The sequence below is a fragment of the Epargyreus clarus genome, unplaced genomic scaffold, assembly GCF_041222505.1.
Source record: "Epargyreus clarus isolate Ecla_fem2 unplaced genomic scaffold, WU_Ecla_fem_2.2 ptg000003l, whole genome shotgun sequence".
Taxonomy (NCBI): domain Eukaryota; kingdom Metazoa; phylum Arthropoda; class Insecta; order Lepidoptera; family Hesperiidae; genus Epargyreus; species Epargyreus clarus.
Genome location: NW_027332211.1, coordinates 15,484,710 through 15,509,670, shown reverse-complemented (window position 1 = coordinate 15,509,670; position 24,961 = coordinate 15,484,710). Strand labels below are relative to the sequence as shown.

The window sequence follows — 24,961 nt, the reverse complement described above, 5'->3', positions numbered from 1 at the left end:
ATGAACAATTCCGTATAACTTAAGTGAAGTTCAGTGAAGATACGAATTATCAGCCAGACAATAACGGCCCCTCGTATTTTGGCACTGAAGTGCTTTGAACTTGAATTATAAAAAGCTTTATTTAGCATCAAGAAATTGCTGCTTATTTTCAGTATGTCTTATTTTCGGACTTGGATCAAAAGAGAGCGAATGATTGAGGTCCATGCTTATGCTACATACATATAGCATAAAAAGCCTTACAAAAATATTAATAAAAGAAAAATATTACAATTAATGATAAAACGTGCAAACTCGTATGGTACGATACTGTAATTAATATAAAATGATTTTACTGAACAAATAAATATTATCTTCTAATAACAACAAGATACGATGTAATAATGTAGTTGCAGTGGATAGTAAATAGTGGAAAATTTTCAGTTATACATGAAAAGCAGTTATAACCGGTTAGTGATGACAACAACACTCAAAGAACTTATATAATTGCAGATGCTACTATGCATATCATTACTCATAATAGAATATTACTTAGTCGCTATGTCACCTATTTATATTATTTTTTATCCATCGAAGTAAATGCATAGTTACATTTGATTTAAAGTTCAGTAGATAAAGTGAAAAACGCCGAAAAATAACAGTTTCTTGTACGGCATCCCACATTTATTCTCAAGATTTTTTTGTAAAAAAAATGTGGGTTGTATTTGTTGTTATAGAGGCCACAATTATTACATATTCTGTAACACGTAACTTATTCAAACGTCTAACTATTACAGTTCCAGAGACAGAGCCTGTGGCAGACGGGCAGTCGGCGGTGGCTTAGTAATAGGGTGCCATTTTTGGCTTTTGGGTACGGAGTCCTAAAAAAATAATTCGTCATAATAAATCCGCTATTGCCCAATTTGAAACATCAAGAAATCAAGCCGTGTGCATGTATGTGGAAACAATAGTAATTTGCGATACAACAATGCAGTTATTTTCGTAACTAACGAGTGTAGGAAAATCTTATCAGTTGTTCGATATGTACCTACTGTGTGCTGTGATTGCATCTCGCTTCTGTTCTGCGAAGTGTAATAAGTCTGTTACTAGGGTAATTTTGAAGTTCTATATGCAACAGGATAATTTATACATTTTATGAATTCAACATACATAATGTATTAACGTGACGAATAATTTTTGGATGTCTTTGTTTTTGTACAATATATTATTCTCGGTCGTTCATTAATAATTAATGAAATTGTCGCAAAACAAAGTAAATGTCTGTCTAAAAAGATTTTAGAATTGACAAGATTTTTCAATCATTAAAATGGATTGGAAACGTTACAGAACAAGACGGTTTTTTCCAAGATATTTTATAAGTCATAATTGTTAATTAGCATAGTGTGAAATTATTACGTTAGTAGTCTGGCGTAGAGTGTAGAGTTTAGAATTTACCATTATGACTACAGTTCTTTTCTGGGCTGGGTCTGTGTTTGTGTATAGTGGCATCAAAAATCTATTGAAACAAGTCTATTTACATCAATTGTAACAAATTGTAAATGAGACGAAAGAAACCACAAAATGTTTAAAGTGTCTTTTGGAGATAGTCCAGGTTTTTTACACGACTTGCCATCGGAAAGCGTAGACCGATTGGTTGAAAGTACGATTGCCAATGTTAAGGTTGTTCCCGTTTACATAAGTTTCCGCCATGCAGCATTGAACAGTTGTACGAGTTTCACGTGGCGATGCGGATAAACAAACAAATTGGATGACAAGCGAACTGTGTATTGTTGCACTGATTCGCCGTATGTACAATTGTACGTATAGGTAATTCACGTGTCATGAAATGCTTCTTTTATTTAATGATACGGGTGTTTAATGTTGACATTTTAGAAGTCATGATGTTGTTTATTCGCTGAAGATACATATCTGACAATACGAAGTTATGCGATTTAGAGACGATATATTAAAGGCGGTAGAGTTATTCGTAGTTGTACTGGTGTTGCTCACTACAATCACCTATTTTGTCTTATAAATGTGGTGTGTTAAGGTAAAGGAGCATGAGAGTCAAACTTACTTTTCAAGGTCAGCAACGTATATGTGCTTTATCTCAGATAAAACTTGTGCTATTTGTACATTTTTACCACAAGCAAAAGTAAATTGTACCACCGCCACACCTATTTCTACCTAATAACAGCAGTGTTAGGCGCTGCTGTGTTCCGGTTTGAAGGGTGTGGTAAGGGAGACAAACTTTTACGAGGCGTTCCAGCTTAGTCCTCAGGGGTAGCGGCGCATCTGTGGCCGACCTTGGGTGGGAATATCTAATCCTATCTGGGGTTGATTACAGATGTCCATGGGCGCCAGTAGCCACTTACCATCAGGTGGACTGTATGCTCGTCTGCTACTCTTATATATTATAAAAAAAAATATATATACACGCAGGTCAACTGCAATAATAATTATATTTATTTTTTTCGTAATTTAGATCGTTTACATCTCGAACCATCTCCGATTGAGAGGTCGAGTTTTCTTGCCATTAGTTTATCTGCTGCGCGACATCAGCGTCAATAAAAAGATGATGAAACCGTACTTCAAGAATAGTGCAATTTAAGTATATAATCATTATATACCAGAAGTACTCAGCTGGAGCATTATAAACGAATAAGCTGCTAAGTACTACCTGTTTTGCAACGCCGAGGATAGCGATACACACGTAATAAACCTCTCGGTGGGTATAAAAACGGTGCTATTGCAAGTGGAATAAATTAAATTAACCTTGTCGCTCTCCGTATGAACGCTCCGAAACAATTGACCGTAAACGGATTATATTGTTACGTAAATAAAAATATGCATTGCCGTTATCGATCATTGGTAATGGATAATATATTAATCGATTGCGTATCCATTTGTGATATATTAAGGAAAATACTAAAATGTCGAAATACCGAAAACACCTGTAAAAATAAGTTACTAAATCAAAAACATATGATAAAAATACGTTTCCTTATTGTATAATTGCATCCTGTAAATGATTTACGAAATGTGAGAGATACAATCAAATTTGTTATGCAACTTTGTAATTGTTGATGTTTACCTTCGTAAGGTTTCTGAATCTAGTTACTTATACGCACATCACGCAAATGTTTCATCACAATCACCTCATTACTAAGCATGATAGGTCTTCATGATTGAAAGATTTAAACCATGATCCACATCACTAGGATAGAATTCTTTATACGGAGAACTTGTGGAGGCACCATTTTGGAGTGTACCTGGCATCTGAAGGAGATTTCAGGTAAGACTCCAAGTCTTTGGTTGATCCCAGATGTCCACTAACGGCAATTACCACCTTCTGCATTGCATGGTATGAATTCAAAAATAAGTTTAAGTTAGTAGAATTCACACACCTTGAGAACATATTTCACTTTCAAACATCAAGAAGTAGTTTAAATAACGAGTCTTTTAAATTTGCAGAAACAAAACGAATGAACAATACACTGTGCAATATTATAATCTGTGTATTTCATGTAATGCCTTGCCTTGTTTCATAATACACCGGATTCTACGATCAACCTTCGAGCCATAATGCGTTCACACAAGAGGTCTTAATAGGTACGAACGAACGAGAACCACGTGCAATTTATACTGTGCTTTGATCATCTCTATGGGCTACATAATTATGCCGACCTTGTGAAGTACCACGGTACCATAGTCATTATGAATAGAGCAATGAATAATGTGATATTAATTACTCTATATGAACTCAGCATGTTATGGCGTACGATTATATAAATGATAGAAAAGGATAATGATGATGCACGGTACCCGGATCAAAGGTGTGTTCCATGTTAATGATGTCATAAGTACTTAAAATGACGTGATAGTCGCAAAAAGTTTTACGAAGTAACGTTTTGTGATATTCATTTCTAATTTTATTGCGTCCTTGACGGTCCAAAATGTTCGATGAAAGAGATGTTACTTATGCAGGATTGAAAATAAAGTTTATTGTAGGATACTCTTGAAGAATAAGACTAGTTAGAAGGTAGAAATTTTAAAAATTGACAAGAATCTTTGGGTAGAGGTAGGTAGATGTTCCGGAACCCCATTCCTTAATATAAGAGGCAAAAGAAAAAAATCCATAGATGAAGACCTGTTTATTTTTATCGCCAAATTGAGAGTCTATTTTTCTGTTATTTTTTTTAGAGATTAGCCGAAGTTTTTTCTTTCGCAGACTGCCGCTGTTGGATTCCCTACTTTACAAAGCTATGTCTATTTATGCTCATTGCTTCATAGTTTAAAACAGTGATACTAACATTTTAACGGCAATGGGTACTTCAAACTTATATAAATTAAATAGATTTATGATTTAAAAACGCATATAAAACAAAGATGATAAGCTCTTCACTTACTGTATGAAGTGCCAACGCTATCATAAACTTTGAAGTACCTACTTTATGTATTATATTCTAATAGATATACATAACTCTTGAGATTCTTAAGATATAAAAATAGACACTGATATTATTACCTTATATTTATGTAATATGAATACCTAAATACGATACACATAAAACCTAAGGACATAGAAACCACAATCCAATCATAAGACGGAAGACATCTCATAATCGACCACAATTACTTCAATCAAAGGAAAATTACTCGATGCTAATGAAGGAACGTTCTTTTATGACGCGGAATCACATTTGACCTTTTCATGTATGGAAAATGACTGCAATTGTTGCAAATAGCAAAAAACTATGACTTAACAGTTATTTTTTGCTTCGCTCCCGTCATGAGAGCAATTATTTGTAAATCATTGTTCGTCTATAAATTGTTTCTCGTATTATGTCATGTGCATTAATATAATAGTGCGTAAGAAGTGTCTGAGAACTATATATTTTATTCAAGTTCTGATGTGTACTACATATTTTGTAATGGACGCAAGCTGCAAACGAGTTTACAGCTCATCTGTTGAGTAGTCACTGTTGCTCTTGGACTTCCATGGACAAACTTTACTGTTCACGATGACTAAATCGGGACGTCTGATATTGGCATACCACAACCTTGAAACCAGAAAGAAGCAGCTTCCCATAATTTTAATAAGGGAGAAATAGCTGCAGGGGTTGAACATAAAAACTTACTCCATAACCTTTAAACAAACAATAATATAAGCAGTATCTTAGGCATGGGACGATCTTAAAACGATAACAATTGGAATATGAGGTGCAATTAAGAGTTTATGAATAAGAAAATAAGTCATTTATCGTTCAGGTAAACAAGATCGTTAAATGAGGTTATGTTATTCAACCGTGAAAGAAGCAGAAGAGAAAACAAACAAAACAGAAGTAATTAGGGTGGAACAAAACTGAATACTAATTAGAGCTATGAATAGTAGTTATAATAATTAAATAAACTACTTTGTGCCTTAGGAACTTTAAAGTCCCCAATAATATATTAACAAGTAAGCTAATAGTAAAAAATAAAATAGTTATGACACATGTGCCTCTGTTACGATAAGAATAACAACATTAGAATAGATTCGGCGTCAGGCTCTATTTATCTGTAGGTTCATCACAGTTTTCTAAACAATGACTAAACTGTATTAATAACATGGTAATTGCTATTTAAAATATATTGAGTCTTGTCAAAATAAGTTTAAACCTTTTCAAGTTTCACGCGAGCATAAGTATGTAAGTAAGTACGTACAAAATTGGTGCGAATGAATTGTTAAGGGCTAAATATTGTGGTATTGGGTTTAGGAAAATATAGTTTTATCGATATGACTCACACACAGACATAAGTAACGAAAGCTTAGAGGTCTTTCAACTTTTCAACTCCCCCCGGTTGAAAAATCTAAAGAAATTCTCTAAAGTGACGAGTTCCTGGCTCCTTTTATTGCCTCAATAGGACGCAAGTTGGACAAATTGAAATTTCCGTTAGTTTCGGTCTGGCAAACGGTAATGCGATACAGATTAACCGATTCTGTGCAATGACTTCTCTCTGTAATGAAAGAAATATTCTTTACTCAAAAAAGTTTCAAAAAACATGTCAAGATTTCAATCAAAATGAAGATGGTATTGAATGATAACGAATCGTAAGTGCTGTTAAGATATTGGACGATCATTGTGGCAACTAGAGATATTGCAACAAATCTATCAAACTGATACAACTATCTGAATATTGATAAGCAATTGATAAAAATGGCACGCATAACGTGTCCACAAAGTGATTTAATTTGTGTACAACATATCGTTTAGCCTTAGTTGGGTATAGCCAGCTAATCGAAGATATATTCTAAGAAGTTACCACGGTTAACTTGTCCATATCACAAAACATATCACGTAGATCTCGGTATCAAGTACTGAGACTCACCTGTATATGTCACAAGTGTTACAATACAAGTAGTTAATATAGAAGGGTACGTTAAAAGGATTCATAACCATATAGCGATAATGATGACAAACACGGTAAATATGAATAAGCAGTTCAAGTGTTGTATCATAAACGCATGGTGCATGATGACAAGTCACAACAAGTGCCGCGGCGAGGGCAAGTAACATAATTGTAAATCAAGTTTAGAGTTCAATAACTTACGAGCACCATGTGTTTCTGCGAGCGAAAGGCGATCGTGGCGGTTCGGTGGTCGTCTTGGGGGCCGCATCCTGAGGTAAGCTCAACTTCAAGCCGGCGATCGACTTCCTCCGTTTGGCTGCCAGTGCTCGCGACGCGAGGTCTGAATCGTGCACCTGGTCCGGCGAGGGGACGGCATGCGAGCACGTCTTCATGTGCGCCTGCGCCGTGGCCACCTGTAGCAGCTTGCTAGAGAGGCTGCGGCGGCCGAGGGCCTCGCACGTCGCGCACCGTCCGTCCTCCATGGAGGTCCTCGTGCGTCCGATGCGGCCACGACGCGGGAACTGAGCGCTTATTGTTTCCAACGGACGTGCTGGTTTAACTGATGTCATCCGACGAGCGACACGCGCGCGCCCGCTCTCGCTCGCCGCTCATAAAAATCAAGACTGCGTTTTTGTCCGTTGTCGGAACGATCGATACACGCCCGAAATAAGCTTAATGCGATAATAGGAGCGCGATAAGGTGTACACGCGAATAGGTGTATTGACCTAGATGGTGAAGCATAACACGGCTTCGTGGCGACCTCGGCGGGCGGCCGTGCGCGGGCGGCTAGGCGCAAGCGACTGCGGTCACCACGACAAAGCACCCCCGCCGCCCGTCGTAATCCGAACGTAAGTGAAGATATCGATGTTTGCGGTGAATAATACTACAACGTGCGAGCATCGTGTGACTCCGTGTTTCGACTGTTGAGCTGATGCTAAGCGTCATGATCGCTGTCACACCCACTGTTCTTTGGAAGTCGTCCAGATGTTCATTATGAGCAATGCCATGGTATCCATTCCTTCGACTGCACACCCGGTAGGGTGTTCTATATAATGAGCTTATGTAACCATTGGAATATCATACGACACCTTGGCACGCGAAATCAATTAAATATATTAACGAAGCCAAAATTAATTTTCATTTTTTTAGTTATGGGCCGATACAAATAAATTGTTCTATACTTAACTACGAAAATAGAATAAAGTATGATGTGAGTATATAAATATTATCTTAAAATTAAAGTTGTATCAGTTGAAGTTGAATATCAGTTGTAATTCTTTTAGGTATTAAACAACGGGAACACCGTTACTGTCGAAGTCGATAATTTAAAGACCGTAAGTTTTTAATTGACCGTAACGAGAGCGATCGGAAATTGCGAAGTGTGATAATGTTACAAGAACTCTCAAGATAAATTCGGAAATGTTTGAGATATATGATCAAACTGATAGGCTTTATTGACACTTACAGACAAAAAATATACTATTTTCAGTCGTAAGTCTACATCGCACACGATTAGAAATTCACGGGAAGTTTTCCAATGATAAATACAATTATGCATTATATAACTATGATAATACGTCTGTATCGCAATATGGAATTAAATTATCTTCTTAAGGCTTAATCGATTGCCTTATATGTGATCGGTTACATATTCACATAAATATCTTATGATTACACGCATAATTTGTTAAAACATATTTAATGTGTGGAAATTAAGATTCAATTAAGTGCATTATTTATTTATAACAATACAAATATAGTGGATAATACAGGTAAGTGTTAAAAGATTTAAATCCTGATAACTATAATATTGATTACGGCACTTTTCATGTCCCATTGCTGGGCGCAGTCTCTCCTCACAACTGTGACTACCGCGCTGCTCCAATGCAGACAGCGATGAAACATTTCATGTATTGAGTAAATATAATTGTAAACAAAATTTTAAGGTAACTGAAGTAAAATTGTACGATAAGTGGAGATTTGTATAAAGTAGTGTAACCGCATTGGTAAGCACCACCACCGTAATGGTAATTTTATGTATATTAAAAAAAAACTTTTTTTTGATCCACTTTACATTTTTTATAATTCCCGCGCAAAATATAACTTTAACGTCAAGAGCGTTCTTTTTTGTGTTAATGCAAAGTAGTGTAACGCATACAGCCAGTGACTATATAAATGGGCACTTATTATTATAAATTTAACACATAATGAAAATAACACAAAATAATGAATTAAAATAATACTATAATTAAATAATTTGAATATATTCCTATCACGTCAGTCATTAAATCAGAGATCGATTTTCGCTCTGACGTTCCCCCATCGCAGCCCTTGCGTCAATAAAAGTTCATGCGGCATGGATGCGTGACGTGACGGTCATCATTTAGTCGCGTTACATAATCCTGATCTCATACAAGTGTAGAATTGACCTTTCCTCTGATCTGTTCCTGTTTTGAATTCATAGGATTCTGATTCGAATCCTTAGCATTATGGAGTTTAAAATCGTTCTTTTAGCAATGGAACATGAAGATGTTGATGATGATGTATCATGTCGACTAAGTTGGAACGCTTTGTTTAAGAAACCCCGCCGAACTACACCCTTCAAATCAGAACACAGTTAGCGTTTAACACTGCTGTTATTAGGAGAAGCGTTTAAAACTGTTGAAATAGGTGTGGTGGTGCCTTTAGGGTCTAACTGCTAAGGATTCTACCAGTTTTTAAAACGTATTGTGTAGACTAATGTACAGTAGTGAAACATAAATATAATCTAAGCAATTAAAAATAAAGTGGATGATAATGTTGTTTCAGTAACACTATAACATACCTACGATGAGCTCTATGATGCAGGAAATTATTAGTCATAAAGACAATGTAATTCAGTCAGTCTCTATAAAATATATGATGTATGTACAATTGTTGTATATGTTACAAGTTACATTGTATACTCATCCTAGTGTAACAAGAGAGAGATGAAACAATTCCACCAAAATTAATTACGAAGCATTACATTGCATTTCGCCGTCTAAATCTGTGGCCGTAAACTAGCAGCTTTGCTGGTTGCATATCAACAAACCAACGTTTATAGCTTTTAAAATATTAAACAGAACCAGTGAATTGCTACAAAGTTGTATCTTTGGAAATAACAGTTTGTGATAACACCGGGTAGGAGAGCGCTACATTTAAATAACATAATTCTACGAGAAAATGCATAGGATAAATATTTATAATTGTATACACATATTGAAAAAATATTATAAATGAAAAAAAACTGTTTACAAAGGGGTCAATTCACATTTGGCCAGTATGGTGAACTATGGCATATACACGTCTCATTCTGATAGGAGACCTGTACAAAACAATGGGGCAGTAATGGATTGACGACGATATACATAATTTCAATAAATTAATTGACATGTTTTACATTACTAATGGCAACAAACAATACTATATTTTTCATAAATTACCTATTAAACGCAATCTAAGTACAAATCAATCACATACACACATACAAAACAGACAGTTATCCTGCGAACGAATAACCCAACTTTATATGAGTGAGTGTTCATAGCATTGAACGTATCAAAACAACAAGTCACAGTTTTGAAACATTACATTGCACAGAACCAAATAAGACGGTTTGTTTACGTAGTGCACGAGCCACGTTACGAATACATAAAGCTCGTATGAATACATTAGCGTAATGTAACGCATAGTTGTACTCGCGCGGCATGAGTGTCCCCCCGCCCGACGGTTTGAGGTAGTCGAGCCCTCCGGTGATTCGACGGCGGCACTACCGCCACACCTTTTTCTACCTAATAACAGCAGTGTTAAGCGCTGCTGTGTTCTGGTATGAAGGATGTGGTAAGGTAGTACTTATCTTGCTTAAGCGTTCCAACATACTCCTCCAAAGTTGCAAACTTGCAACGCATCGGTTGCCAACCTCAGGTAGAAAATCTTATAATATCGGGGGTTGATTACAGATGTCCATGGGTGGCAATAGCCTAATTCAGGTGGACTGTACGCTCGTTGGCACATACATAATATAAAAAAATGGTACGCACGAGTATGAATAATGCACGGATTAATGTGATACAAGTATGTAGCGGAATGTAATGTAACGTTCGCTCCTACGCCCGCACCGGCCGAGATTAATATGCCACTTGATTATCTTATACGCTTTTTGCATAATATGAATTCAATTAACGTTATCTGCGCCTCTGTGAGTACAATCTTGTAGCAGGCGATGATAAGTCACATATATTGCTATGCTGCGCTGATCGATCTGGTCCCTTTATTGATCGAGTTACATATGTATTTATGAGTGAAATTAACTTGGTGCTATTGGCTTGCATAAAAGTATAGATGATTTCAAGTAGTGTCGCGTATTTTTTTGTCTACTTAAAAGGAGGAGGTGTACCTATTACGTTTGACTTAACGTATTTTTAGAATAGTTCGGTTTTTAGCCTCCTCGTAGCATTGTCAGGCTAAAGTCCATTATACTAAAGCTTTATGTTAGTAGGTTAGCTTTATCACATTAAAGCAGCACCAACACTGCTGCTACAACACAGAAACAGATGTAGCGCTTGTCATTTCAGTCGGACCTCAGAAATTGTATCAATTTCATATCTTCAAAGACTTTATACTACTTTAGACTTTAGACTTGAAGGATTTTTAACAAAATCCACTTTAATTCTCTTAAGATTTACGCATTGGTAGGAAGAACGGAATTGGAATAAGAAGAACTTACGCAATAAAAACACTTTACAAATAACGATCGCCCTATTGACATTAAACAATGATTGACGTTTTAATTTTTCTACCACGTACTCACACGTCTCAGATCCGACACATCGGCGGATACCGGCGGTTACACAAACAAGCTAGGTGCCAACTCGCATTCGACGTTTCGACATCGCTTGATGTAAATAGCATTAAATATCGTCACATCAATCCCTTATAGCCACAATGCAGCCAACCTAGGGGAGTTTCTCCTGAATAATTGGAAAAATATTATATTTACCTACGAGAAATTAAAGTAAAGAAATGGAAAATTATTTTAATGTGCATGACTTCATATTACATAGAAAAAATAAAAGATTTTTTTTAAATAATCATAATATAACAAGAAAATTGTACAACATAATCGATTGCAGCAAATAAGTCGACAAATATAGAGCCGTCATTGAAGTAGAGATTGATTTAAAGGGTTGTTGAAAGGGAAATTAATTAAGTATGATAATAGTCGAGTAAGTTGGCAACATTGCCTTAGCCACACCCAGCCGTGCCCAGTACGCTCTGCCGACACCTTTTCTATCGTGTAAACATTCTATTTTCGGTGGACAGTTTGATGTCCAATGTAATGCATGGTATGGCAAAGCGAAAATCAATAAAGATATCATCTTTTCTTTCCTCACGTAGTAAATACGGTGTCATTATACATATATTATGTGTTGATAATATATAATGCCAACCATAATTATTTTATAAGAGAAGTAAAAGATAATAATTTTACACATAGTTACATGGTAATTAAGTAAATTAATTTATGTATTCAGGGAACTATGTCATTTTTAGTTTAAACATTGATAAATTTTGTGAACGTTAAAACAATATTTAAAATTTTAATTAAAAAAATATATTTTGTTATTTACATTTCAAGTTATTATAATTTTTGGTTTAAGTTATACATAATTGTAAATCAATAAAGAATGTCATTCAACTTATTCTTTCTTACAAATATATACCTTTTTACAAACATTTATTTACTTTTATTTATTTTCTTCATTTAATTACGTTAATTAATTTAAAGTCTACATTTATTAAATTTTGTATATTTAGTATGTCACAAAAACGTTTACTTTTTGTTAAGAATTTAATTAACTTCGTCACGTGACACCAATTGTTGTTATCATACGTCGTAGCACACGAATCAAGGTCTTTTTTGTTTTATTGACTTTTTTCATAGCAAAATACCTTGATAATGATTATAATATGAAATAGCAATTGAAGGTGCGTCCAACCTTGACATATTTTACTAAAAGATAACAAAAATAACAGTAATATAAGGTGAGTTCATAAGATGGGACGGAAAGAGTAAGGATGCATAATGCATAATATATTTTTTTCTAGCGCAAAAAATATTTTGAAAATATTGCATAAATATTAGACACTATACTAACTATGAATTCTTCACTGTTATTATAATAGCACTACAGATGCCGCCACACATTATCATCCCACCGTAGCGCGTCCGCGTAGCACCGACATTTTCCTCCCGACATAAACTAAATTATTACAGCTAATACCTGAAACTAGCAATCGTCACCTAATCTCTACTAAAACATGACCACGACCATGAAATGCATTTCCAAAACAAATCATATAAATGGGACCCGTTGTATTAGATATAAATAAGTGTACAAAAGAGCATATATACGTCTTTTATAATATGTAAGAATATGAAAATCATTTCACAAATTTAGACATTAAGTTAAAGAGAGAAAACAAAAAAAAAATTCGGAAACTCTGGAAAAAATAATTTCCAACGTGGCACAACAAAAGCAACAAACAACAACAATAGTGGTAGAGTTCAAGCACTCGCAGCATTAGATATTTCCCGTTGCACCACACATTTGGCAACCTACACGGTGGTTTTTCAGGACAATGGCGTGCGGCGTTTCATTCGGGATAATGGAGGTTGGAGATGCGAAACGGAAATGGGGCGTCTTGGGCGCTGTGTACTTTTTGTAACCTTTTGTAACCCGACGTATGAGAGTGTAGCGTTATTTACACATTACATTGTGGATTAAAAATATTACATAATTACACCTATTTCTACATAATAACAGCATTGTTAAACACTGCTGTGTTCAGCTTTGAAGGGAGACATACTTCTGAACTTAGCTCTCAGGGGTATCAACGCATCTGTTGCCAACCATGGGTAGGAAACTGATATTATCTGGGGTTGATTACAGATGTCAATGACTGGTAGTAGCCGCTTACCATCAGGTGTCCATAATCAAAAAATGATTTTTCCTATCAACATGTGACCATCCATTGTTGGATGTAAGCAAATTATATTTCTAAACATTAAACTTTACACCCAGGCTTTCTCTTTCCCTTACAATTAAATACAATAATACAATTAAAGTCTTTGTCTTGAATCTTTCCCTTTGCATTGTATTCCGAATAGCAATGCTTGTTAAAGCATCATGACTGTATAATTGTTTTTTATAAGCTCTCATTTTCGATGTAGTTCTTTCGGAGATTTTTTCATTTTTCATAACCTTTCTTAGTGCTCATCTATCTTACCTACCTAAGGTATTCCTGTGCAAATTTCTAGACCACCATTTCCATTTATTCTTTGTCGTTCAGCCCACGTTAGTTTTATTTAGTAGATAGGCAACTTGCGTCATCCGCGTTATGCTGTACAACAAATAATAAATGATGACCCACTGGCATGCTTTATGCACGGTAATGACGACTGTCCACATACGACCCTTGACGACGAAGTTCGATCGATACTTTGGACGGTAGAATGACAGGATGCATCTATTGTTTGCTGTAAGTCGAGCAAAAATCTTTATTAAATAACTAGCTGACCCAACAAACGTTGTGTTGCCATATAAATAAAAAAATGTTAAGTGTGAACAACCCTTATCACTTAGAGGTATGAAAAATAGATAGTAGCCTATTCTCAGACCTACTGAATATGCATATAAAATCTGGTGAAAATCGGTAAAGCCGTTTCGGAGGAGTACGGTAACTAACATTGTGACACGAGAATTTTATATATAAGATAATATGATCTTTAAACGAACGAAAGTTATCTATACTGTTGGAGTATGTTTAAACGCGTTAAGTTCTGGAAGTACCAGTCAAATTTGGAAAACATTTTCTGAATTGATAATATTAATATAATATTTTTGTTAAGGAAGGATTTATTAAAGAATCACAGTACTATTTACGGGACACTAGTTTTAAACGTGGCAATAACCATGGTAACCTAGTAAAAACAATTTTACATATCTGTATCGTATATTTAAGTATCGTAGAGAATATACTACTTTTGTACAAGATATAAATATCTCCATTGAAGACCGTAAATTTTGCTAAATTTCCACTGGTCATAAAGTGTATTGTTGGAGGAATGTCTCTTAAAATATAATGTCTTTTCTATACAAATGCATAAAACGTATTCATACACTTACAATTATAGTGGTGTAAAAACATTGTTATAAATAGCATTTTATATTAGTAAGAATATTTGCATTTTGCTTATCAACAGTACCTATTTAGACTTTAAATAAAACTTAAGAAAATAAGACTTTCATTTATATACATCATAATTAAATTTAAAGTGATTCTAATAGGAGAAACACACTATCTTAAATCACAAATCAAACAGCATTTATAAATAGATGATTTCAAAACAACTACGTATTACTGGTCTTCGCTTTATAGTTTTCATTATTATAGAGTAAAAAAACAATATTTTTATTGCACTGATCACCACAATTATGTGATCATTGCTCACACGATGCCTCGTTCGATGATTTTTCCCTATGGATAGCGTCAACATTTTATCAAGATTCATAACGCTGGCTTATATTATTTCTTGCTGCAAACACGTGTATAGTCTTTAACTAGAGGACGAATCTGGAGTTGACTTACGTCTTTGTGGAAGAGTGTAAAATGTCTTGTACAAAAAATCACTTGATAATATATCAGAAGCAGAACTTGATGCAGCTTCTTGGTGAATTTCAACAAGCGATCGCTGTCATAACATGCCGTGTAATTTTTTTTATTTCATTAATGTAGCCTTCGGCCTGCTGTAGGTGGCCTGTTTGCTTGAAGTACAGAATATGTTACATTTCATTAATGTTAATCAGTAATCTTAAGGAAAATTGGCTGAAGGATAGAACAATCGAAAGCCGAAAATCCAATTTGATGTTGAAATACGACAACACAAATTAGTCTTCGCATAGTAAAATCCAAGTATTATTCATATTTGATATATCCGTATATCATTGACTGCAATAATTTATTTTAACGGTTCATTAAATTCAAACCAATAAGCTAATAACGAGAGGAGATCGTTCCAATCGACGCGCCGGCGCCTTGACATTCGAATCTGTAATACACACTATTCACTTTCGCACTTGAACTATCACTTATGAACACTTATAATGCTCATTATTCGTTACGTCGTGTTCATTACTTTTTAATGACTGTATTGAGATGAATGCCGAAATCTTTAGAAGGGAGCTAAAGAGTAAAGAGGTGTGCGCCTCAAGGTGAGCTTATTGAGATACATTATGAAAATTGACCAGATATTAAAGTAAACTCTAATGATATCTTATTTTAATGTAATGTCTCAATTAAGAAGTGTTCGAGAAGAACGCACGTTTGATTCTAATTAACTTTATACGCATTTTCTATTCATAATCCGGATTTTTAGGACTGATATTTCAGTTTTCGGAGTCAGTTTTTAAGGTCAGTTAAGTTATTAGCTTTGAAAGTGTGGCGTAAATACAGTTTTCTCGTTATTTTTGTATGAATAGCAAAAATAATTTTGTTTACGTAACAAATTCAATCTACCTAAGGGCTCTCTTGTGAAGAAGCTCGTTTCGTAGCGATAAAGTGAATTGTTAACGTAATTTGGGGCGTGAATAATTTTAACAAAGGAATAGTCTATTGAATATTATATGCATTTACTTATTAAAGGCATGTTTACCATTTTCATGGCTCTGTTTTGTTTGTAATCGCAATATGTTTTCGTTATAACCCGCTGTTATTCTACGGAAGTCTCAATCGGCGCACGAGTCAATCAGTTATTAATATGGGTACTTGATCACACGTACAATAACAACTCTATCAACAGATATGTCGATTTTTATCAGATAGAGGTTACTCCACTTGTTGCCTTTGGATGCCTTTGTTCTTATAGTAATCTAAATGATCTTTCGAAGGACTCCACTGACCTGTCCAGTACTATACTCATGTTCCTGTGCAGATTCGCCTTGAGGTCTTTTCGGGTGTATTGCGGCTGGGGCGGGGAGGTGGGCGGCGGCGCGGGGGGCGGTCCCGCTGCCGGCGCTCTCTTCCCGATGAGCACCCGCAGCTCGGCCATCAGAGTTTGCACCATGCGGACACGACTTGCTGCTCCCGCAGTACCGACACTTGTGATACGCGACCATCAATCACCCGAGGCCGGACCTGCCAAGAGCCATTGGCTCGGGCGGTGCATCGATACCTGACGTCACCACGTCACCGTGCCACCGCCGCACGTGATAGTGAATGGAGCATCGGCGTCGGTGCGGGCGTCCTCGCGAGACGCATGCGGACTCCACACTGTGGACGTCGGTGCGCGTCCGACGCTCCGACCTCGCCGCTTTTTATAAGTGCCCGATGAGCGCGCAAGGTGGTGTATTGCGAGACAGAATAAATTTTACGTTTATATTTAGGCGGGAATAGTGGCCACATTAGAATAACATAGTGAACGGACGGTGAAATGAAAAAAATATTTTATTTGCGCGCCAGTATATAAGATCGAATCATTAATTGTAAATACTGGTACATTTGACATTTTAATGAGGGCGTGTCACGAAAATCGAACGCACACTTGTTGAAAATAAGTTAGTTAATTTATAGAAACAATCAGTCATGAATAAGCGTAGTCTGTTATTAGTTATAAACAATCGAAATGTAGGTCAGTTGCAGCGAATCACAAAGGCAACGCGAGGAAATGGGGTCACGCGAGCATTGTTCGGATCCAGAACGAGAGTAGTGACTAAATGGAACACTCATACACTTCCGAAGTCGAATTAGACCAAGGACATAAAGTGTTACGAAGAACTCATATTCCGAGGGAATGCAATAAAAATAACGAGAGCAAATGTGATGAGAAGCGGCAAAAACCTTGCGGCAAAAATCGTTCTTAACAACAACAAGCTCGTTAAAATTTCCGTATTTAAAATAAATGGCTTTGAACGTGAATTGTGCGGGAAGGCGGTTCACGGAGAGGTAGAAATAGCATCACCTGACACCGGCGCAGGAAGTCTGGACGGTCGGGCGCACGATGCGTATAATCAGAGATGGAGTGAAAAATACACGTCTCACTGCTCCATGAGGCGAAGTTTAAACAACTCTTGTTTCAAGTAAAAATATCTTGCTACAGAATCACACGACACGCCATGTTTCAAAATCCGTGAAGTGCAACGGTTCTTGACAGTGAAATATAAGAAAACTACACGACAAGGAAAGAGGGCGAACAACTCGACAAGTCGCAAGACCGATCAGCTGTCGGGGAAACTAAACTGCTGATTCATTGTAAGAGGAAAGTTTTAGTTCTGTGGGTTAAAGTTAACACGACCTTTGAGCTTGAGGAAGATTACAGACATCACGCGAAACTCCAACAACATGTAACTGTTTTATTCTACAAGTAATGTTAGATCACGATAAAAAGTTTCTAAAGTTTACAAAATTTACATTTGAAAACTAAGTTTCAAATGCGAACCAATCGAGACAATTTCTCTTTTTTTGTGTAAAAAGACAGACCTTCCGACTTTGGAAAGGGCCTCTTGAACTGGTTTTATGATCGTAATTATAAACCGGCAGGTATAAATAAATGCAAACAAAACAAAACAAAAAACCTCTCAGTGACGGCAACAGCTGGTCCGCTTTGTTTCGGTGGTAGATATTGAGAGCATTTAAAGAAACTTCGTGCCATTTTCGCAACGTAAATATAAAATACAGTACGTATGACCGTTACGTGTTTTCTGGTATCTAAGAGCGTACAGGCGCATGTAATTCCATTCATTATTCATACATGCAACAATATATGTTCAGTTGTGTAAGTGTGATACAATATTTCCACGGATTAACGTGGTCTTTCAGCTTTTGAATGAACTACACGTCGTTCTGAGACGATCAGACTTTCTCCAATCGAAATCAGGAGAATGAGATTGAATCTAGATTATCTGAGCGTAATCGACAGTCGTGAAGACTAATGCTTCCGACATCGAACACAAAACAGAGACTTCGTGTAATTTCCTCAAGTGTAAGACTTTGTTTTACTTACGTCTATATATTTTAACTAACTACACCAAATATCGACATTCAGTTTACAGATATTGAAGGTACAGTCACCTTTGTTGTTTGACTGTGGTGGTACCTGGAAGCGATCTAGCTGTTTAAAGTGAATATAGTTATCGAATTTTCAAAAAGCAATAAAACTGGTACTTTAGACTTCGCGTTTTTTTTATTTATAATTGAACTTCGAAATAGATGGTAGAACTGATAGACAGAAATATAAATTGGAACTGCAATTACAGAAAATAATAACATCTCATTAGTAAAAGGTCAGCACAATCCAGAGCGATTGGACCACATACAATTTGCTCATAGAAATGTTAACAGCTTCATAATGCGGTCGAGAATGTGAATACTTGTAATGGAATAAAAATGAGGGAATGACACAAAAGATTCAATAGCTAAGAGTACCATTAATGTATATAGGACAGCAAAACCCACAAAAGATCTGCGGCTGGTAGCTCCCTTCAATACCTATATAAAGAGTGACCCTTCAATGTCTCGAACCAGGTATTCAGAGTGTTAATTTAAAGTCAGAGGTCACGAGATGTCGTGTTGTGATTTAAACCTGGCTACCGAGCGACACGAACTTTCTCCACTATGCACAGCTGGAGTTGCTGATATGAAGTACATTATACGTACGTATTATACTTTTTGACGTCATCGCGTTTTACTCAAAGTGTTCGAGTGGCAATTGCTTGCTCAATTACAGTAATTTTTCGTATTAATAGCAAATTGTGTTGTAACTTTTAAGCGCACGGAACACCGCAGTTTGTGTACATCTTAACTGATCTAAAAATTAAGCAACTATGGGCGCGGTCGGATCGGTGACATGTAGTTATTAATTTTCTTTGGGTTATCTTTGGATAACAGTCGTTATCTCGTTGTTAATGTTGTCCTAAGGGCGCGGTTCGAACAACCTAATATACCTTCCTCAACTTATTCGTTTGACAGTACCATGGTGAGGTACATTCGAGGCCTCCCCAGTTGTGGGCAGAGATCCGTGTCCAGTAACTACGACATGAAAAATGATTGCAGCTTACAAAAGGGCGCTACAGTTGCTAGAACACACGCCACTGGAAAAAATAGCACACAAACAGAGCTATCCGTTCATAAATAAATAAAAAGCCTTCGGGTCGCGTTGAACGCGGAAGCTTGACCTAGTTTGCTTTGTTATTAGGGGCGATGGCTCCATGGGGTCGGTACTCACAGGTGGTGTTTCAGATGGTCCTCCAGCGTACCTGGTGGCTGGTTTCACTCAATTGAACACGGTTCCGTCACTTTCGCGGGACGTTTTCGACGGGAGTGCGGGGGTGAACGTCCTCCCTAGACGGTGGTTGTGTTTGAACTGACTGAGTGTGCGCGCGTCCCTATTCCCGGCGTCCTTGCGTGAATGGGGCGGTTTCGTGGGGTGGCGCCGTGGCAGCACGTCGGAGCAACGCGTCAATCAATATGCGAGATGAGATATATCCGGTAAATCGTCGAAATGACGAGCGACAAATGCATTCTCACGTACTTCGAAAGTTATGCATTCCTAATTATTCGCGGTTTAAGTTAACATACATACTATGAATAATCCAAAAAAATCTTGAGTAGTACAATACTTAACTACACTGTTTAGTGAAACGAGAAGTGGAAAGTCATTTCATATTTATCGCGTTAACTTTAATTTCTTTTGAAATCCAATTCTTATGAAACTTGGCAAAAAACCCATTGTGGAAACAGGAACTCGTCCTTCGCATATTAAGTTCCAGGACGCGAAAACAAAGGTTATTGACATTTCGTAGACTTGAAAAAAAGTTTTTCTTCTCCTTTATAGAGCTTACATAATTACGAATACGACAACAATAGCATAATATAGGGTAATATTTAAATTAACATATTTTATGCTACATTTTGTGTTGCTCTACATTTTTCACTTTCTCTGACATAAATTAAAACTTAACAGTTTTTATGCAATTAGGAACACAAAACACCGTCAACAACAACTACACTATACTACCTTTATATAACTATTAGGTACTTAAAGGCTAATTACTAAGTGTTTCTTCTATAACAAAGTAGTAATGTACGAAATAATATTGTAACTGACAAATCATGAGTACTCCGTAAACTATAAACAAACAAAATTTCATATAATTTCCACGTTTTTCATTTTATCGTTTGAACTCGTTACCAGGGCGTCATGAGAACGAAGCCTACCTGCTTACGCTTCATAGCAACGATGCTCTCATTGCTCATTACATCAAAATTTGAACCGAGCCGGGCTGTGCCGCGGTCCGTCCGTTATCGACTTGCTGACACGGCGGGTCGGTGAACGCCGTTTCGCGAGGGAACGCGCACCTGTCGTCAGGGTTTCCAGTGGGAACTCATATTAATATACGGCTGAATCGTGGACATTATATGGAATATATTTTGTTTTATTTGTAGATTATCCCACAGCGATAGAAAGAACATTTTGAATATATATACAGGATATTGTAAAACATGCTAAAACAATGTTATACAGATAATATAGATAAGTAGGTAAATAGCCCTATTAAGCATCAAATCTACTAATTTTTTTTGAAACAAAATGTTGTGGATTCATGCTTACATGTGCATGTGTGCGTGTATTATACAAAATAAGTAGGTGAAACGTTTTTTAATAAATTCTTGCATTGCTATTATCGAATATGAACAACTTTTATCTTTAATAATCGATTTCGCCTTTTTCTGACCACAAAACTCGAAAAGTGTGAAAATCTATGTGAAAATTTTACACTACCTTAGCTTTTTATATTTTCTATATATTCGTTTTTATACAAATATATTGCATCCCCTAGTTTACACGGGAACGCAACTAAGCTTTTTGGATTTTCTTTTTAAAATTATTTTTTTTTTGTGTTCCACTAGACTTGCCGTTCGTTATATCGTAAGGATACAACGAATAAACAAATTATACGGTTTTGTAAACAAATATATGACGTGGCAGCCCTGCGGCCTGCCTGTCTCATAGGTAGGGTTCGTGCGCCCTTGGCTATTTTACCATCGACTTGCTATTTAGCCGTCGGTGGGTAGGTGGGTACATGGGTGCTTAGGCAAATAGCTGTTACGCAGAGGGTTAGAATTGAATATAGTCTATTACATAGTAAACACAGGGACTTTGACAAACTTTGAGTGGAGCTGGCATGTTATTCACCTAATATAGGTATTTATTTTATATTATCGTGCTATATCTATTGTTAGTTGTACTGCCCATACAAAAGCTTTTTTTTCTAATCTTTATCATTCATTGTGGTTAGTATCGGGGTTCCACTTGGAGTTCTCAGTTTATAACTAATATAATATGTAATGACGTAATAAAATAAACGGATCATAAAATTGAGCCTCATTGGTTAACGCTTAGATAGATATTAAATCATATATTTTAAAAACATGAGTCAGATACCTACTTAATATAAATATTCGTCACGATACTATCTTTATTGATAATAATAAATTGGACACAACTATTTTTATCTCGAATTGTTTTAACAGATCTTAAGCAGTCTTTCCATCATACAGATTTATATAATTAGTATAAGTCAAATTTCGATTTCTGGTTAGCAAAAGTAGGATAGATTGATTATTAACAATGGATCAATTTTAGATCTGGGTTTGATTGGGAGGTAAAAGTTATTGCCCTTCCTATGCATTGGAAGACTCGGTCTTAAGATCAGAGTGACTGATCTATCTTGAAGACATAAAAACCATACCCATACAATAATGTACATTGTACATACATCGTAAGATTACCCAATCTAACATGCAACATAACATTGCACAACCACAACTGACATGTTAGCGTCCATTTATATATAGCAAGGAAGAGTTCTTAAAAATATGGGTGGACAGGCGCCACGCAACAGGTTTTATGTATGCACAGCGGCGCAACGTGCAGATGCAACGTGTTGCATAATGTAACGCAACGAAACTTTTATAAAATCCTGCGACCACTTCAACTTTCGCGGCGCTCACCGTGAACACACGAGTGTACCTATCTAGCGCGGATTGCCCAAGATATGTATGTCTTGCACATACCCACTACACATTTTAAGTTGGATCAACTAGTGCAGTGGAATCAACGTCGTAATTGTTTTACTTATAGCTGCAATGAAGACAAATCTCATTTTCATACTTGAAAAAATCCAACTTAGTAAGCAGAGGTTACAAACATTGCATGAGGTGCACTTGTTGATGAATGGTCATGACCGTCCATTGACAGTTGTCAACTCCAAAATAAATAAGGTTGTAGTCCTTTCTTAGGTATGCCATAGCTAGTAACTATTTATTAATCTGTGGCCATAGGCGCATCGCAACTCTTGAAGATTAAGCGCTGGCACCCAATAACCACACCATTAAATAAGAGCACAGCAGGATATAGCACTTATTTTATGAGGTAGATATAATGAGGTTTCCCTTTTACCCTTTGTACACGAAAGCCTAAAAAACTACGAAGTTTTGTATGAACTTTAATATTTCTGAGAATTTTGTGTGTTATTTTTTTAATACAAAGTGACCATACAAATATAACATAGAGTTTAAAAACGCTTAGACTGCATTTTAAAAATCCGGTAGTCTTTAACGTTATCTCTCAAAAATAAAGTTTGGTAAGATGTGCTAAATGATACACTGTTGTGTTCGAGTGTATTATTATTCACATTAGAAATTGGACGTTCACTCTAAACTCGAGAAATTTCGAAATATTGGTAAACAGTTACTTAATAACCAACCTGGTAGTGATGTATGTGTTGTAACTTAACAATTGTATTCTAAAATAAACTTCAATAATAATATAATTATAATTAAAACAACGTTAAAGATCATTATAACATATATGATACTTTAATTACCTTGCGCGGTGAAGTCATGCAAAAGAAATAAATGATCACGTCATAAAATGAATGCTCGTAAAATGTAATGTTTGTTATCTGTTTATGTAAAAGTGCTATTGGTTAGTGTGAACACAGTAGACATAAGAAAGAAAGTGATTTCAACACTTACAGCGTTACACTACAGTTTCAGATATCAATAGGAACCCTCTACTTATCTATGATATGTTGATTGGTGAATGTACTTGAACGATACCATTTACTTATATGTTTAACGACTCAATAACTAATGCTCTGATGGCTTCACTTATAATTAATTTGAAACTAAAAGCAATCTTTTACCATATATCTGCATAGAGATTCCCGGTGTTATAGGAAATAATTTTAGCACGTGCAAACATTTATCATTCGTCAAATATATAAAAATGCGCGCTTGTCATATTATATAGTTACTTCTTTATTATAAATATAATAACCTGTTTGAAACTAGTATAGAGTAAAGATAAAATTTTTAATTAAAAAAAAAACTCTAACGTTTATATGTTTACCATATTTCCGCTTAGAGATTCTCGGCGCCGTAACAAATATTTGTGAGACATGCAAACATTTGCCCTTGGTCGAATGTAAATTCGTATTTGCGTCCGCTCCATTGTATGTGGTACACTACTTTGGGCTAACGTAACGCATAGGCGAATAAATATTCAGTATTGTTTTCTGAAACAGGCCGTGGTTTGAAAACACTATTTGTCGTCTCCAAGGCTAAGGGGTCAATATGCCTATTTGTTTGTTAGAGATATGAAAGCTTTTGTTACGCGTAATCAATTGGCCAGCGCGGTGGACTATGGCCTAATCCTTCTCATTCTGAGAGGAGACCCGTGCCCAGCTGTGGGACAGTAATGGGTTGATGATGATGTTACGCGTAACAGGCACGATAAATAGTGTACCTAAGTATCTTCAGAAAACAGTATTTATGTATTATTTTGTTAAGGCCTTGAAATAATGAATATATCATACCAGCAATTATAATTTTATAGGAATGAATTATTGTGACATTACGCAAAGTAAATGGCCATAACATAAAATAGTGACGCTATTTTCACGATACTAAGTAGGTATCTTCATAAAACATAAGAGATCAAAGTGCCTATTTGCTTAAAGAGACCAGTGAGAGCTAGAATTAATAAGCTTAATAAGCGCTACAATAAATAGTGTACCTAAGCCACGTTCTTCAGAAAACATGTGAACATTATTATTTATTTAATGTCTTCCAAGGCTAAGAGGTCGATATGCCTATTCGCCGGCATTTATCGGTAAAAACTAGAACCAATAAATACTAAGAGTTTTATTTGTGCGGAGTCCTTGCGACAATTGGGGTCAGCGTCGATATTTTGTTGACTTTGCTGAAACCTTGGAATGCGTAACCCGAGTAGATATATAATATAGTATTAGCATAGAACTGAAACGTGTAAAGCGAAACCTCTCATTTTTCATATTGACAAAATAGATACGTCTACATTTAAATAGCATCATTTAAACTGGCGACTTGGGAATGTTCGTGTATCAGGCAATATACTTCGTGAGTGTACTTTAACATTATAATTTATGTATTAATCTATATACAAAGGCTTTCTCGCGATGCCTGTAAA

The 24,961-nt window shown here is 36.0% G+C and overlaps 2 protein-coding genes across 3 annotated transcripts in view; both read right to left on the bottom strand.

Annotated features, from left to right (window-relative positions):
- The window catches only part of LOC140755238 (uncharacterized), a 202,713-nt gene that overhangs the window by 22,058 nt on the left and 155,694 nt on the right, over window positions 1-24,961 (bottom strand). The window lies entirely within an intron of this gene.
- On the bottom strand, window positions 6,567-7,426 carry LOC140755339 (uncharacterized). Its single transcript, XM_073090537.1, has one exon. It carries the CDS (start codon window positions 6,936-6,938, stop codon window positions 6,567-6,569), a length of 372 nt encoding a protein of 123 aa, XP_072946638.1. The 5' UTR covers window positions 6,939-7,426.

What these genes read in the sequence shown, in the direction of transcription:
- LOC140755339 (XM_073090537.1), bottom strand. Translation starts at nt 6,938, where the DNA reads ATGACATCAGTTAAACCAGCACGTCCGTTGGAAACAATAAGCGCTCAG.